At 36.5% G+C, this 18,398-nt stretch overlaps 1 protein-coding gene across 3 annotated transcripts in view; it reads left to right on the forward strand.

The window, feature by feature from the left end:
- The window catches only part of PPARD (peroxisome proliferator activated receptor delta), a 51,650-nt gene extending 40,089 nt beyond the window's left edge, over positions 1-11,561 (forward strand). For all 3 annotated transcript variants that reach the window (XM_032217647.1, XM_032217645.1, XM_032217648.1), the window contains 4 exons: positions 2,454-2,592; positions 4,291-4,493; positions 5,317-5,767; positions 7,139-11,561. In XM_032217647.1, coding sequence (XP_032073538.1) covers positions 2,454-2,592; positions 4,291-4,493; positions 5,317-5,767; positions 7,139-7,386 — 1,041 coding nt within the window. In that variant the 3' untranslated portion in view covers positions 7,387-11,561. The remainder of the gene's footprint in view (positions 1-2,453; positions 2,593-4,290; positions 4,494-5,316; positions 5,768-7,138) is intronic.
- Positions 11,562-18,398: the final 6,837 nt, after the last annotated feature.

An 18,398-nucleotide genomic window follows, 5' to 3' on the forward strand; every position in this document is an offset into this window, starting at 1 on the left:
GTGCTACAATGATGCCATGTGATCATAATAGTCTTGGCGGTTTCTGATATGTAGCAGTAGTTAGACTTATATACCGCTTCATAGGGCTTTCAGCCCTCTCTAAGCGGTTTACAGAGTCAGCATATTGCCCCCAACAATAATCCGGGTCCTCATTTTACCCACCTCGGAAGGATGGAAGGCTGAGTCAACCTTGAGCCTGGTGGGATTTGAACAGCCAAACTGCTGAACTGCAGTCAGCTGAAGTAGCCTGCAGTGCTGCATTTAACCACTGTGCCACCTTGGCTCATGTTTTTGCTATATGGCAGTGTTATGCTTTATGCTTTTCATAACTTGTGTTGGTTAAGCTATGGTGTGTTGAATGATCAGGCACTCTTTGATAAAGCTACATGGATATCCGTATTGTTGGAAGACATTGTATAGTTTCTTTTTTCAAGGTTGCTTCAGTATGTTTGTGCTTGTCTAAATAGACAAGCATCTCTTGAGTAGTTACTTTGTTAGTGGAGCACCTGGGTTGTGTGGGCAGTTTTTCAACAGACTTGTGTTTCTAATTTACTATCGCTGCCTCTGCTGTTGAGAATATCTAGGAAAAGGAGTGTATTGTTTTCTTCTTGTGAATTTTATTCCTTTGAAGATGTTGATAGTTTTGTGTGTTTTTTCTAGTTGGTTCTTTTTTTATTATTAGCATTGATGATGTTGCCTAATTTGGTAATGAAACATCTGCAAGAAAACAATTGAAATAAGAGAGTGCCAAGGAGGCCACAATTTAATTCTGAGCAACAATTATTTTTTGGGGAGGGAAAAACGGCACTTGAAACTGTGGAAGTCCTCTTTTTGTTGTTCTTATTTTTCATTGAATCTCTCATCTCTCAGAATGTAGAGATCGCTTTTAGAAATTAAGCCTAGCTGTGAATGTGATAACTGAAACAAGATCTTTGTATGCATAAAGATGGAAAGACTCACAGATTCTCACAATGGAAGAATGGGTGGTGAAGTTAATGGTAATAGCTGAGATGGCAAAATTAATACCTTGATTAAAGAAAAGGATTTTGTCAAGCTTTGTTTCTATGTTGAAACCACTTTTGGACTTTTTCTTAGAAACCAAAAGAAATGCTATACTGATTTTGGGGTTTGACTGTTGGAATGGTTTATGAGTATAGAAATATAATATTGAATTTTAGATCAAACGATTAATGTATTTTATATTTGTAACTGAATCAAAGAAAGTTGGAAGTTACCTTTCTGTTTTTTTTTTCTTTTCTCCTTATTCCTTTGCACTTTCCTCTTCCATATTTGTTTTTTCTTCTTAATTTCTTTTCTTCTAGTTTTTTTATTATTTATTTATTTTAATTATTTAGAGGATTTGTATGGCTGCCCACTCTTTCAACAAAAGAGCAACTGACAATAAAAATCAATAATATAAAAAGAATAAAAACAATACCACCACACCTGGGCAATAATAAGCAATGAAATGAGCCACTTGATGGGTTCCATGGATTGGAGTCCTCAGGCCTGTTGGCTGAACCAGAACTTCAGTGCTTTGTGAAAGAGTGTTAAAGTGGGGGCCAGTTTAACCTTTGCGGGGATGATGTTCCAAAGGGAGAGAGCTACTGTGGATAAGGCCCTTCTGGGTCCTGACAGATGTACCTCCTTAGGAGATGGGACCCACAACATTTCCCTGCCTCCCCCTCTAGTGGGTTGAGTGGATGTAACTGAGAAAAAAACAAAGTCCTTCAGATAACCTGGTCCCAAGCCATGAAGGGCTTTAAAGGTGATATCAGCAGGTTGAACTGCACCTGGAAGCAAATCTGCAGCCAATGCACCGCAGGAGAGGTGATGCTTATGCACACTTGGGTCTGCATAAAACCATGCAGGGAGCTGCATTGTGAACTAATTTGAACTTCTGGATGCTTTTCAAGGGCAGCCCCATGTAAAAAATGTTGCAATAGTCAAGACGGGAAGTGAGTAAGGAAAGCATGAAATTTATATTTTATTTTTGGTAGAAATTTAATGAAGTATTTTTTCTTAAAAGAAGAAGCTAGAACTGGCTGAAATGCTGCAGGACACCTATTAACTTCCTCATGGTCCCAGGGTAAATGCTTATAGTATCTTAAGTAATACCAACAAAGATGAGACAGCAAGGATGTTATGAAGTTGGGATTTGTTGATTACAGCAAAGTCCATCTGGTGGTCACATGTGAAACTGCATGCCTGCTTTTTATATATTAAACATATTTATTTAGGTACTCTCCCCTACCTCCCAATCATTATTTTATGCATGCATGCATATTTTCATCTCAGAAGGGTTTTTTGTAATATGTTTAAGCCATCTACTTATTGCTGAAACTATTGTCCTAAGATCTAAGGTAATAGTAAACCTTGCTAATAAAAGGATATTAATATCAGAATGAAATATCTAGTTTGTTTCCAACATCTGTCTTATCTCTTACCAACAGGGATTCTTTCGTCGAACAATCCGCATGAAGCTAGAGTATGAGAAATGTGAGCGGAATTGTAAAATTCAGAAAAAGAACCGAAACAAGTGCCAGTACTGCCGCTTTCAGAAATGCCTTTCACTAGGCATGTCACACAATGGTGAGATCTCCTTCCTCTTGCTCTGGGAGGGGTGAAGCATAGAGTTATAGTGAAATCAGTGCAATTATACATTTACTGTAAAATTTAATAAGGGGTAGAAATTTGAGGAATGCCTCACTGGATAGACCTGCTTTGAAAAAAGATATATTTAAAGCATGGGTACCCTACATACCATTTTAAAATACAGTAGCTACCGTGTTTCCCTGAAAATAAGACAGGGTCTTATTTTCTTTTGACCCCCGAAATAAGTGCTTGGCCTTATTTTCGGGGAGGTCTTATTATTTTGGAGGTGCAGAAGGCAGCGATTGTGGTCACCTCATGGGTGCTGCTGTGTTGCAATATTTTCGGGGAGGCTTATTTTAGCACATGTGCTCAAAAGCCCGATTGGACTTATTATCTGGGGGCTCTTATTTTCAGGGAAACATGGTAATAAATCAGTATCAAATAAAATGAACGCTAAAAGCTCAAATATCATTTGAGCATAACATAAAAATATGGTCTATGCAACCCAAAATGTCTATTTGCATTTCCAGAACAAAAATAAAACTGGTTTCCCTCTGAAATCTATATAAAACTATTCTAAATAATTGCATGTGTTTATTTCTTTTCTTAAAGGATTTTGAGAGTGTTTTGTATGTTTCCGTGTGTTGATGCCTATATTGCATAAAGAAAAATAATAATAAAAAACTAGGGTATTTATATGAAGGCACACAGTAATTTTAATGCAGGCTTGTTGCAAAATTTGTATAGTCAGTGTCCAATTGGACAACTGTATGGGAATTCAGTGAATGCTGGCCCACGTTCAAGGTTAGATGGCACTGCAGAAAAAGCTCTGCTTTTGATTATGAAACGGTTAACATCCTACAATAATCTACCATATGTCCAAACTGTTGATACTGAACTGAAGACACATGAACTAACATTTGATCTCCTGATCCCGACTGGTATATGGGCTGACAGGAAGAAGAATGATTGCATTTGCTTTAGAGCAATAGGTAGTACTTTTCCTCCCAGGTTTGCCTGTGTGTAGCAATATGTTTGTACTGCTGTGCCATAAATTTGAAAATGCCTACTAACTCAGCCTTTCAGTCAGCACAAAAGCACCCATCCAGAAGAATGGAAAGTTTCTTTCCACCAAAAAGACATGCCTTTGCTTGCCTGGAGAAGCCTGCTGACATAGGATATGCTACCTTGCACTCCTCTTCAGCATTATACTTGGGGAGGTAATTATCATTAACTGTGTCACCCTGCATGTGTTTACTTTTTTTTTGAATGCCCTTAGGAAGATATTGCTATATTTTTGAATTAAAATGAATTCAATTAAAATAAAGATTTGTCGTGGAGCAGCAGGTGTGGGCATAGTAACTTGAACAGTAGATTAGAACCAGATGACCTCCGTTCAGTCCCACTCAACACATAATGTTCATTTATGACCTTGAGTTAAAGTCCGTCTCTCAGCCTAACAAACTTCTCACAGCTGTTATGGTGATAAAATGAGGAACATTGTGTATATTTTCCCTAAACTCTTTGAAGAAAAGATGGCATATAAACTGATATATTTATATTTGTCTTTTTCTATAATGTTATGTTACAAACAAAAAGCAGTTTTAAAAGCTATGATAGCATGTTAATAAAAAATAACTGTTAACCTTTTTAGCTCAAGGCTTTTAAGCCACCTGCTTTGTTTTGTTTCTTTAGCCATTCGTTTTGGCCGCATGCCAGAAGCTGAAAAAAGGAAGTTAGTGGCAGGACTGACAGCTACTGAAATCAGCTGCCAGAACCAGCAGGTGGCTGATCTGAAAGTCTTTTCCAAGCACATCTACAATGCCTACCTGAAAAATTTCAACATGACCAAAAAGAAAGCACGAGGCATCTTAACTGGAAAAGCCAATAGCACCCCTGTGAGTACCTCAATTCTAGAGGTCTATGTAGTGTACTAAGCAACAAAGACATTCTTCTCAAAATAAATTAGTATATACGCATATTTTTAAAAAAAATGCTATTTTTTAAAACTATGAGTAGTGTTTAAAAGATTTAAGTGAGATTGGTGTGCTATATTTATAGATAGCAGTAATTAAATGAACTGCCAGCAATTTACATTCCAGTAAAAACTATATATTAAAACTTCCATTAAAACTTGTATCAATAGAAATGACCAATAAATATAACCCAGTTTAACAGAAGTCATATTTAGGTTTCAAAAGCTCCACAAAGAAACTTCCCAGTCCTGTGAAAAATTCCAAGATACATGCTAATTAGATCTCTTCTGGAAGGCTTTTCCACAGAAGAACATCCCATGAAAGGACTTCTGGGGCCCCATTCTTCTTACCTCCTGCCTATGGGAAATCCTAAGTATTCCCACCTGAGATGACTTCACAGAATAGACTGATTCTACATGAAGAAGATAGTCTTCAAGATATCTGAAAGTCAGATTTTTTTGAGCTTTAATAAAGTCATAAATTAATTTTAGTGTTATTATTTTTATATAATTCCATATTTTCACATAAAATAAAAAATAATGATTTCTTTCAACCTGGTATGACTAAGCTACATTTACCCGAAGAATCTGGTTCTCAGTTTGTACATTGTATTCTGTTGCATAGCACAAAAAGGGGAGGCTTTAAATGATCAGTAGTGTAAATAATAAGCATTGTCGCATTCTGCCTCTGGCTACTGTTAGGTTTCTCATGATCAAATCTTAACTTTATATGTTGTTTTTCATAGCCTTTTGTGATTCATGACATGGATACCCTGTGGCAAGCTGAAAAGGGTCTGGTGTGGAAACAGCTGATAAATGGGATGCCACCATACAAGGAGATTGGTGTTCATGTTTTTTACCGCTGCCAGTGTACATCAGTCGAGACCGTGCGGGAACTCACTGAATTTGCCAAGAGCATTCCCAGCTTCATCAGCCTTTACCTTAACGATCAAGTAACTCTCTTGAAATATGGGGTACATGAGGCCATCTTTGCTATGCTTGCCTCTATCATGAACAAGGATGGACTCCTGGTGGCCAATGGCAATGCTTTTGTGACACGTGAATTCTTGCGCAGCTTGCGCAAGCCCTTCAGTGAAATCATGGAGCCCAAATTTGAATTTGCTGTGAAGTTCAATGCCCTGGAGCTAGATGACAGTGATTTGTCTCTGTTTGTAGCTGCCATCATCTTGTGTGGAGGTGAGAGATTAGAAAAACATTAAGCAAGAGGGAGAGGTAATTCATTTTTAGCAAGAGATCACATTCAGAGCACTTGATAAGTCATTCTCCTGTCAGTTCATGTCACAATATTGGGTAGCAGTTTCACAGTGTATAATTATGTCAGAAATCTATTAGATACCTTTCAAAACTTTCCTGCTATTAATGATAAAGCGAGAGTAATATATGTGTGGATATAAAATCAATTTAATATCAATATTAAATTTAACAGCATAATAGAATGAGTGAAACTATTATCAAACAATTTCATTCAATACTAATCAAAACATTATTACATTATTACAAAACATTATTATTTACTACTAAATTCATTTATTAGATCCTGCACATCCTCCAGAACTTCAAGACATCATATATAACATTTCCTCCTCACATTTTTCCATACAATAACATCCTAGCAAAATTGGCTGAGATGGCCCAAATAGCCAACTGAATTTTCATTACTGAGGATGAATCTAGGACTTCCCATTTCTAAAAAGTACTGCTACATGTATTGCTAGTGATGTGAAATTAATATAGTGTAGTGACTGTAGTCCAATCATTTAATTCTTGTAAATTTTGGCTGTTATTCTATTGCAGAAACTTAATTGTGCTATAACCAGACTAATAACCCAACTAAGAATCCTTAAGACACTATTTTATGAATTAATAAAATTAGAAAAAAACATAATTTCACTTGTGTTCTTATCTATATTGAATTGGCATAATTTGGAAAAGTCTGATTATAGCTATAACTGTAGAGAAAAATGTTGTTTTAGAGGGAGAAAACTGTTCCCATCTTCAATCAGCTAAGGTGTCATATTGCTGATCTTTAAAAGAAACAATAGATTTAGATGCTATTGTTTATAGAAAAAGAAAATGATTTTTACTCACAAGGAACTTGTTTGTAATAGGGATAAAAATAATTTTAAAATAAATATTTCCATACAAGAAGTCAAGTCTAAGATGATTTTTAAAAAATTCAAAATATTTATTCCTCCATGAAGAAACAATGGGTGGAATACACACAATCATGCTTTTGTGTTTTGTTATTTTGCTTGAAATTGATTTTGTTCTCAAATCTTGATAGTTTTCCCAGTTTCTCTGCCAGCTTTTATATTCAGCAGCATTATGATTTTGCCCGAGGCTGTTGATATATTAAAGTCTAGAGGATGTTTACTATCAGTTAATGTTCTTCTATGAAAGAAATTCCCTAAGCACGATACCGTGGGGCAAGATAACCTGGCATTTATTTCTTAAATATTCCTGAGGAAAAAAAGTAAAAATACTGATAAAAGTAAGCCACAAAGTCAAATGTTTTATAAATAACTTGGTGTATTTCTTTTCTTATAGACCGCCCTGGCCTAATGAATGTTAAACAAGTGGAGGCGATACAGGACAATATTCTCCAAGCTCTTGAGTTCCATCTACAAGCTAATCACCCAGACATTCAATACCTCTTTCCTAAGTTGCTGCAAAAAATGGCTGACTTGAGACAGTTAGTGACTGAGCATGCACAGTTGGTGCAGAAGATCAAAAAGACAGAGACAGAGACTTCACTGCACCCTCTCTTACAGGAAATCTACAAGGACATGTACTGAGAAGCTTATATTTATCAGATAGGTGAAAGCCATGGAATCCAGCAAACGCTTGTATATTAGCGAAGAAATCCCTGCGTCTTTCATTTCTTTACTAGAATTACTTTTACTAGGTGATTGGTCTATGCTGTTGTGGTGGCTTACAGTGGAAAATGGAAATTTACCACTGGGTATAGACCAGAGGGCTTCCGTTAACATACACTAAATGAAATGTAATTTGTTGCTACAGTTCAGCTCTTAGCACTATACCAGAGCTGCTGAGGCAATTTACAACCTCCCCCACCCTCCTGTAAATTTACTTGAACTGTTATATTATATTAACATGAATTGTGCCCAAATTATTACAGCAAGCAGTACCTTGAATTGGGAGGTACAGAAATAGCACTTCATCATACTCTTGTTACATATTATTTTTATATTTCAAAAATTTTGGCTGGCCCTAAGTGTAAATTATAGGATATTATAAGGAAATATATTACAAGGAAATGCGAATATATAAATTTTCCAAAGAAATATCCAAGTGTTGCATGAAAAGTATGAACACTCCTTGCAGAAATTCTTTTACTGGAAAGGCATTTCGTTTTTAACCTTAGTGCACAAAAATAGATTATGTGTTCTGGCTGAAAGTCTTGTCTTCCACATGGGTTTTTACAGGCCCCTGCTGATTCTATACTGCAGATTGTTGAAGCTCTTCATGAATTAGAATAGTGCTTGCTTATTTACATAGAAAAGTGGGTTTTCCCCTTCCTCTCTGTTCAGGTACTCACTCAGTAAAGAGCTGGGTCTGAAAAAGAGTGGGAATGGCATTTTCTCTTGGACGATAGCTGCCAGACACATTTGTATCCTTCATTTCAGCTAAATTAGCTTTAATGTCTAAACTTTGAGAAAAAAAGAATCATCCTGATCACCTGAGCACTTCACTTTTGGGAAGGGGAGAATACAGTGTAAGAAAGATTTTAAAAGGCAGCAGTCAGATTCCTGTGAAATTGGGGTGATTTATGGATGGTAAATAGAGTCAATAGTATTTTATTTCATGATCTGTGGTGCAACTTCTTATGATGTCCTTTCCAAGAGGAGGATTCTTAATAATTGTACTTATGTCTTTCCTACAAGCACAAACACATCATACCCTTTCATAATCAGTAATTAGGAATACAGGTAATCCTTGACTTAAAACCACAATAGGGACCAGAATTTCTATTGCTAAGCAAAGCAGTTGTTAAGTGAGTCATGCCTGATTTTATGACTTTTTTGCCACATTTAAGTGAATCATTGCAGTCAGTAAGTGCATTATGCAATCATTAAGGCTCCCCTCATTGAGTTTGCTTGTTGGAAGCTGGCTGAGAAGGTTGTAAATGGCTGTCACATAACCTTGGAAAAATGCCACCATTGTAAATGCATGCCAGTTGCCAAGCACCCAAATTTTGATTATGTGACCATGGGGATGCTGTAACTGTCCTAACTGCAAGGCCTGGTCATAAGTTATTTCTGCAGTGCCATTGTAACTTCAAATGGTCACTAAAGGAATGGTTGTAAGTCAAGGACAACTTAATTGTTTTATGGTAAGTTTTCTATGTTTAGAAAACATTTAACAAAACTTTCTCAATGGGTTTTGTCAAAAATTCATGATAATTTAATATTTCCCGAGCATTTCAATTGGGTTAGAATACAATTTTGGTTCCTTTTTCTTTCATGATTGTTCCTACTTTATTCCATAGGTGTGCCAGACAACTTTTTAAAATATAATTCATCAGCATAGATCTTCTTTATTATAGAAGATTCTTGGGTGTGACTTTGTCATATTGATGTGCCAGTAATGTGAAGTGATTATGCCTACACCATGTTGATATAATGTGGAGTTTGTTTGACTTCTTTCTTTCATAACTTCCAGTGTGTCCTGACTGAGTGCAGAATAGATCAACATGGTGGTTGAATGTGGCATTAAGAGCATTGTCATATAATGTGATAATGTTTTTCTTGCTACATTGTTAAGTGGATCCTTAACTTTCAGAGAAGAAAAACTATTATAAAAAGAACCATGAATACCAAAAATAGTACACATACAGTATATACAGCATATACAGCAACAGAGTTTTAGATGATGCAAAAATTGCTTAAATTGGCTGGTTATCGTGACATCTTAACTCAATCATGTAGATTTTCTGTTTGTTCTACATAATACTTTAGTTTTTCATTTCTGGATTTGGATATAGGAATTTACAAGGAACGTTCAGTCTTAATTCCTGACACTAATAAGTAACAATATTTTGAAACTAACTTTTTTAAGTGCCATTCTTTGGGGGAAAGGGACAAATGAAGCAGTGTTTAGCAAGAGCTTTACATGGAGGAAGCTTCCAATTCACAACACCAGTTAAAACAGGAGTGTCAAACTCATAGCTTTACATTGTCATCATGTGATATATTGCAACTTTTTTCCCCTTCGCTAAACCAGAGGTGGGTGTGGCCAGCATGTGATACATCTGGCCTGTGGGCCACGAGTTTGACACCTCTCAGTTAAAAGAAACATGAGGCAAGTGATAAGAAAATTTCCACCCATGCCACTGTCATGGTGGGGAGAGGTACATTTGTCAAAAAACAGTTTGATCTTATGCTCTTAGCTGTTCAAGAAGGAAAATGCTACACTATTGATCTGTTTTACTGACACACAAATAGAAAGATACATCTTAGGCAACATGTACTCTTGCTTTAGCAAAATACCATTTTTAATCTAACAAAGCATAAGGTTACCATTTAGGGATGAGGACTGTGGTAATTTGCCAACAAGCATGTACTTCAAGTGAAGGAATCCCAGCTTCTGTTTAAAGGTAGGACTTCAGTAATCACTGTAAACAGTACTGAGATAAGGCAACTTTCTATTTTGCCTCATTAGTTTGATTATTTAGCTATCCTACCCAGTTATTATTCCATTATGACTCATAATATATAATTCAGTAGATCCAGAGCTTAGGTATTATTTTTAAAGAAACAAATGCTTATTTTTTAAAAACAGATGATCTTGAAACAGAAATAATTAAATGGAAATTTAAACTGGGCAGCCCTGTTGCTTAAATTTTATTATAATCTTAAGTAATTTACTACCAACTTTTAAACAAAAACTAGAATGAATTTTGTAAGCTGTAGATACTCTTGCAGCCAAAGCACAAGTTTTTGATAAAAGACATATGTTTAACAACTTGCCTAATATATGCATCTAACTAGGATTTCAGATTAGCTTGATGAAGCTAGTGAAAAATGGATCGATAATTTTCTCCACTTCTTTATGCCTGTGGGTGCAGAAAGTATCTTGTTAGAAATACACTTTTAAAAATATTGATCCTTTCTTTGCAAGCTACCCTAACAATCCAGACAACTAGACCTGTAGGAGACAGGTAAAACACGTTTTGCTGGTGGTAATGCTTTAAAATATTTAAGGGACTGTGTACACATCTATGCAGAAATAAATTATTTGGAGATTGTTTTGCAGCTATAATATTCCTCAGTTAACTTTTCTGCTTCAAACATTTTTTTCCATGTGTTCCAATTTCAGACTGCCAATACTATAGTGCTATGTTTTTCTATGGTTGAACCCATTATTTTTTTAAAAATTTTTTTGTGATCTTCATGCACAGGATAGTTACATTAATAAATCTGACATAATAGCTACCATGTATAACTAGCCAGAATGTTGTTTTCCTTGCTAACTTAAGGGGAAGCAAGGTCCCTTCTTCCAACTCAGCACAGATGTAGAGCATTTGCTTTTGTTGTATCTCTATTTCCAGAATGAAATAAGTGCGAAGTTCTACCTCTACTTTGTAGGAGTGATGTGAAATGTGTTTTATTATGAGAATTCATGCTTTTGGAGCCACAGGTGGGCAAATCACTAAAAAAAATGGCTTGTGATTTTTATATTTCAGCACCTGCCTTAGACCTTGATTTTAGCCACTCTTACTGAAGGCCTCTTTTCCCTGCATCTTGCTGTTTCTCAGGAGATGCAGGACAAATATTTGCAGCACTAGAAAAGTCTGCACCTTTTTTTTTTTGCTGAGAGTGTGATGGCAGAACAATGTAGCAATCCTCAAACTGAAATGTATATTTTTGCTAGAAGTTCAAATTTCAGATGTTTTAAAACAAATAGGGACTGACAATATATAAAAAAGAAATAAATATTTAAGAAACAATTACAATGTAGCTTTTCTTTTACCTACTTCTAACCTTAGCTTCCCTGAGGACATAAGACGAATGTTTCTGTTACAAATTTCACAGAAATGCTGAACAGTAGCTCTCAGTCACAATGTATTATGCAATTTTGAGTAATGGTAATTTTGAGTAATGGTAATTTTTAAACTTAAAATCTTTTTAGGGCAAAATACATTTCTGGTCCTTGGGAATCTTCATTTGAATGTGAATCTTTAAAAAATACTGTATTTAAACTGAAGTAGAAGTATACTGAAACAAAAGCAAATTTAAGATATACTTTTGGAAGTACAAATATAAAAATGATTAATTTTGTCTCTAGTGTTAATGTAGACTTTCAGGTATAAAATAGATCGCATACCTTAATGTTTTCCTATATGCAAATATCATGAAATGCCATTTGTTTCAGAATCTTGTGTTTATACACATAGATCAATTTGCATGTATAAAGCAGCCTTCAGTAACCCACAAGAGAATGTCAGTGTGACATGCTGTTAATCCAAACCACATTTAATTACTTTGTTTGTGTGGACTCAGTTCAGTACACATAATTTTAGGGTTATCTAACTACAATTTGAGCTCAGACATAACAGCTGATAGGATGCTGACACAGAAATCCAAACAAGTACTTGTAAAAATGATATTTCATTGAGCAAAGTAGGTTATACTTCTAGAAAAGGTACATGGGATTTCAGTGCAAGATTCCACATAGTCATGCAGGTTATTTCATGTTGAAAAACTTTGAAAATAGCGCTTCATACATTTTAATAAAACTAGCTTGGCAGCGGATCTTTAACTGGATAAATGGGGCCTTATGGTAACTGTTCAATCCCCTTCTAGCTTAAGCAGTTGTTAACAATTGCTTTATGAACTCCATTGCTTCCGATGTATGAAAATGTTTGTTACATAAGTTAAGTTAACTTCTAAGAATGTCCAGGACTCCTGGGCTGTTGTTTAACTATGCTCCTTTTTAAATTTTGAAGTTTGAATTCAAGCTTACAGTGCTTGTAGCTGTTTCACATAATATCAAAAAGACATAATATAGCTACTGCATCTGATATTATCTGATATGAAATATACAGTGAACTATTTATATGTACTATATGCATTGGCTCTATGGGAGCGGTTTGCAGGTTCTGAAAGAAACACGAGGAAAATATTTAAGGAAGCATGAGGGAAAAAAACAACAAATGGAGAAAGGTCATATTTTAGTTTATTGGTAAGGAAAGGAAAGGTTTTACCTGCAGATTTTACTCCACTAGTCATTGCCAACTATAGGGGGCGGTGTTCATCTCCATTTCAAGGCCATGTTGTCCAAAGATATTTCTATGGTCATGGCCAACATACCGCCATGGAACACTGTTTCCTCCCCACCAAAACAATACTTATTTACTTGGTTGCATCTGCATGCTTTCAAACTGGGCAGGAGCTAGGTGAAGATGGGCACTCACACCTGTGACATGATGCTGTCAGGTCTTGAACCCAGGCTGTCAGCTTCCCAACCAAAAAGTCTAGCATCTTAACTGCCGAGCCATTGCGCTGCCTTTATGGTGAGTAGAATAACCCATATCCAGTTTAAAAAGACTTTTATGCATAGAACCTAAGCACATGCTGATTTAATAGGGGCTATAATTCATATATTAATAAACTAAATTATTCCCATAATTCATCTCATAATGAATTATTCAAAACAGTGCCTATAAAGTTTCTGAAAAGTAATGGTAGTAAGAGAAAGAAATGATATGACCAGATGTTTCCATTAAGTCCACATGTATCAACCTATTGCTATGAATACATTTCATTATTTTTCAATAGGCCGAGAAAGAATGAATAGTATGTGTAGTCTACTACTTTTTGTCAGCTAAGGAATAAGATGACTGATTTTCAGTGGGATAGCTCAATCTGATGAACAACTTTTGCACACTTCTGTGGGTTGACAAGAGAAAAAACTAACTGGTTGATGCTGTTTCTTGTTCTCATCAGAGTTGTCAGAAGTAAAGAGTATCTGTATGACTAGTTTGCAAATGCTTTGAAGTAATTTGGGAATGGAAACTAGCATGTAAAAGTGTCCTAATTATCCAGGATGTGTTCTCCTCTTAAAGATTATTCTAATTATAAACCATTGAAGATATAAATAGTAATTGCAGAAATGAAGAAACATTATTGACTAGTTGTTAAAATGGCATTTCCATAAGTTCTTACTTAGACAGTATCCTTGTATTTTTAAAGATCCTGATATTGGAAGCATTTCATAGATTTGTTTCAGCAACTTTAACAACAGCTGAATAAGATCAGTATTATTCCGTAGCAGATATAAGTTGGAAGGATGCAGTTAGTGACTAGTTAGATTTGAATCTGACAAAAATGCTATGAACTATGTATGGATATTAAGTCACGTTCTCCTAGTTATGTATGCATGCTTCTATATCCCAAAATTAATATGCTTACAGAATAACAGAGTTGGAAAGGACCTTGGAAGTCTTCTAGTCCAACCCCCTGCTTAGGCAGGAAACCCTACACTAAGGTGACCAGATTTTAAAATTGGTAAAGCAGGACACCATTGACCGGGGTGTGTGTGTGTGTTGTTCTTGATTAAAATTTTTGCCACCCGGCGGTGCGGCTGAGGTGAAACAGCCAAAGCTCCTGCTGGCGCCCCTGCCTATGGCAGCGGCAACGCCGCCTCCCCCTCTGCTCAGAGCACCTGAGCTGGGCACCGCATTACCCTGCCACCGCCTCCTCCACCGTGCTTTTGAGAAGCCATGGGGCCTTTTTTTTCCTGCTCCCGCCCACTCCGCCACCTACCTACTGGCTCCTCAAAAGCACGGCGGAGGAGGAGGGGGCCAGGGGTAATGGGGTGCCCAGCTCAGGTGCTTCGAGCGGAGAGGGAGGCACCGCTGCTATGGGCGGGGGTGCTGGTGGGAGCTTGGCGGCTTCACCTTTCAATGTTTTTATTGCAGAGATCCTCTGAAATCCTCTGTATTGTTTAAAACTCCTCTAGGGCGTATGGCCTCGTCTCCTAACATGTAAACAAGGGCACCTTTAAACATCTGCAAAACTGCATTTCTCTCACTGCAGCCTATCTCCATCATCTCTAGATAATAAAGGAGATGCTCAGTGTGTAACTTCTAGAGCAGGGGTCCCCAAACTTGGCAACTTTAAAACTTGTGGACTTCAACTCCCAGAATTCTCCAGCCAGACTGGATAATTCTGGGAGTTGAAGTCCACAAGTCTTAAAGTTGCCAAGGTTGAAGACCTCTGTTTCAGAGCTATGTTAGCTTTTGAAACAGGCTTTCCCATCCTCAGTTTCTGCAGAGACTCCAAGCCCTAACAGCGGAGCCTCCTGCCTTTCTCCCACTGCTCCTCTTCAAGCCAGAGACACTTACAGAGTGTGCCCGCAAACGTTGACCATCAGTTTGAGGGAAGGGTTCCTGTATTTGGTGGTCTTGCACCGGGAGCAACCTTGGTCATCCATGGCGAGAATCTTCCTACTAAATTTGCCGCCGGAGCCGCCACCACCCTCACTCCAGAAAAATGGCGTCCACCCTTTACAAGCGTCTGTCTGGCTCTCCAGCGAGGGGAAGGATAGTTCCGCTGTGCAACAGGGAAAAACGTCCTGCGCCCTTTGCTAATTACTTTGTGTGCTTTGAAAAGAGGAGAGCGCGTGAAAAGCAGGACTTTTTTGAAATGCCCCGGGACGCGGGACAAATTATTAATAATTGGGACTGTCCCACCAAAAGCGGGACGTCTGGTCACCTTACTCTACACCACTTCATTCAAATAGTTTTCTAATCTCTTCTTAAAAACTTCCAGTGTTGGAGCATTTACAACTTCTGGAGGCAAGTTGTTCCACTGATTAATTGTTCTGTCAGGAAATTTATCCTTAGTTCTAGGTTGCTTCTCTCCTTGATTAGTTTCCACCCATTGCTTTTTGTCCTACCTACAGGTGCTTTGGAGAATACCGTAGTTTGACTCCCTCTTCTTTGTGGCAAGCCCTGAGATATTGGAACACCACTGTCATGTCACCCCTAGTCCTTCTTTTCATAAGACTAGAGATATCCAGTTCCAGCAACTGTTCTTTATGTTTTATCACTGAGTCCCTTAATCATCTCTGTTGCTCTTCTCTACATTCTAGAGTCTCAACATCTTTTTTACATTGAGGCGACCAAAATTGGATGCAGTATTCCAAGTGTGGCCTTACCAAGGCCTTACCTTCCAGACATGTTTGTAAGAAGAAAAATGTATGAAGCATTTTGAGTACAAAAAGGTGCCTTAAGAATGCTGTGTTATGATATACACGTTTTCAACTGGAGGTTTCTAATTCATTTTATTGGCTTTACAACATGCGTTCTGATAAATTTACATCACAAAGATAACTACAGCTGAGGTCTTATATATTTTTAATCCTAGTGATTTGACTATTTTAAATATATGATTGCTCTGCTTTTCCCTGCCATATTTTTAGCATTCTAACATCCCAAGTTCATTTATTTCTGGCAAGAGAGCACTGTATCCATGTAATGTTTGATTACTTATAAATGTGCAAGCAGATGCATCCTAAAACAGCCCAATTGTAGGATATACCTACAGGGAATGATCTAATCTAGTTTCAAATATTCATTCAAGCTGCCTTTCAAAAACATTTACTTTTTGCCAATCGAATCAGAGAAAATCAGAGAAATGGTCTTATTTATGCCAATCAAGACGACTTGAAACAATGATAGATTTAGAAACACTCAAAGTACAAAATGCTGTTACTGCAGAACTACATAAATGGGAATAAAATAAGTCACTCTTATTTGGAAAAAAAAATGAAACATGAAAAATGTGTCCAACCTTTCAAGACCCACTTGCTTCTAAGAAGGTCTGTGAGGTCACTTGCTCCTTTTACTCCAAATGACTCAGCAATTATAGTAGCATCTAGAGATGGATTGAAATGATGTCAGAAAAATAGTATTTCTATATACATTGGAATTTGGGTAGAAACTTTTAAGTAGTTTGTGGTTCATTCAGCTTTGCAAAGGCTTCTAGTGTCTTCAAAAAGTAATTTTAAAACAAAAGCTACCATTCAGAGAAAGGGAGACTGTGAATAAATTGTTTAAGATCCTTAAACAGATAAGGTCTTTATGGTGCATTCATCCTATAGAAATCTACAGAAAGTACAAACCAGATTATTTTATCTTGGTAATCTTGTTTCCACATTTTATTCTTCATTTTCCTCTTTCCCATCCCCACCCCAGGAAAGGATGACAGTGTTGCATTACATCTCTTGACTTACAGGGCTAAGAGTCATTACCTAAAAGCTCTTGTATATTTTAATAAAACAAAAGAGATATTTTGGAACATTTTAAAGACTCGTTTATTCCACCCTTATACTTACGTTCATTCCTATTCAATTTTACTATCAACTGTGAGTCAACATTAAAGATCATCATAATTTGCACTTTTATTCCAAAATACATTTCAGTTGTAAAAAAGTTTCATCATTGATTAAAATAGTTATATTAAGGTTTATGCTATAATTATTTTGAGTATCAAATGAAACATTCCAGACACTGAATACTTACTTTATATTCAGTCTTACTCTTAATAAGTTTAAAACAGTATATTGGGTTTTCTTGGTTCTTCATTTATCTTCTTTTGTCAACCTTCATAGACTTGCTCAGCCCTGTTTTTCTTTCTACCAACTTCATGTTTTCAAAATAGAAGATTAGCTACATTTTCTTTGTGATAGATTTAATCTATCATAATAATAGGAAATAGGTACATGCACAAGATTAAAGAGGCTTTTTCATTGTCTCCCTCTAATTGATATATGCCAACAATGCCCCTCTATATTTTATGTAAAACAAATGGTGCAAACTTTATGCAAAAGATTAACACAAATTTGTCATCAGGTCTCAGAACAAAGACAAAGCATATAGCATTTACACCTCCCAAGATTCTTTTCAGACCTTAAAGTAACATTTTTGGGGGAAATAAGACTTTAATACCAGTGGAAGGTTGCAATTTAAATACATCAAAACATTTCGTTCAATTTCAAAAGGTTTCAACAAGCACAATGGTGCTTTAACACATTACATTTTTTTTATTGAGAAAGTACCTGTAATTCATCTCAATTGTAACCTATATCTACATAACTAACTTGTCTTCCCCTACCCCCTCCCTTTGCACTTCAGTCCTGTTTAAATCAACCATCTAGCATTCCAAGGAATTGGGGTTCATAAAAGCTTGTGACTTCTAATACAATTAGGAAAGATTCAAAACCTTAATGGGTTTTTGTCACCATAAAGTAATATAACTGTTCTGCAGTGTGTGCTGTTATCACCATATCTCGTTCATTCATTTTGAATGGCTGTCCATCTCAAATTCATGATTCTGGGCAACAACTATTGTTTAAAATATTTAAAAACCATATAACAAAACTATAGCATATATAGTAGCTCAGAAAAACCAAACAACATAACCATGATATGGCTTAATCACATATCTGGGGGATTGATGAGAAAAACCAGATTTTCAAGGCCTTAAAAAAAGCCAGCAGGATTGTGGTAAGTCTGATCTCCAAAGGGCAGATGACACAATCAAAAAGCCTCTCTTCTAGGATTCTGCCACATGACACTCCCTGATGGACAGGATCCGGAGCAAGCCTGACCTGTTGGATCAAATATAGCACATAGATACTGTACAATGATAGACAGATGGTCCCACAAATAACTTAAATTATGTAGGGTTTAAAAGGCAACAATTAGCACCTTGATTGAATTTGGAAGCATATTGGGGGCCAATGCAGTTCATGAAATCCAGGCTAAAAATTTGCATAT

The sequence above is a fragment of the Thamnophis elegans genome, chromosome 5 (assembly GCF_009769535.1).
Source record: "Thamnophis elegans isolate rThaEle1 chromosome 5, rThaEle1.pri, whole genome shotgun sequence".
Lineage (NCBI taxonomy): Eukaryota > Metazoa > Chordata > Lepidosauria > Squamata > Colubridae > Thamnophis > Thamnophis elegans.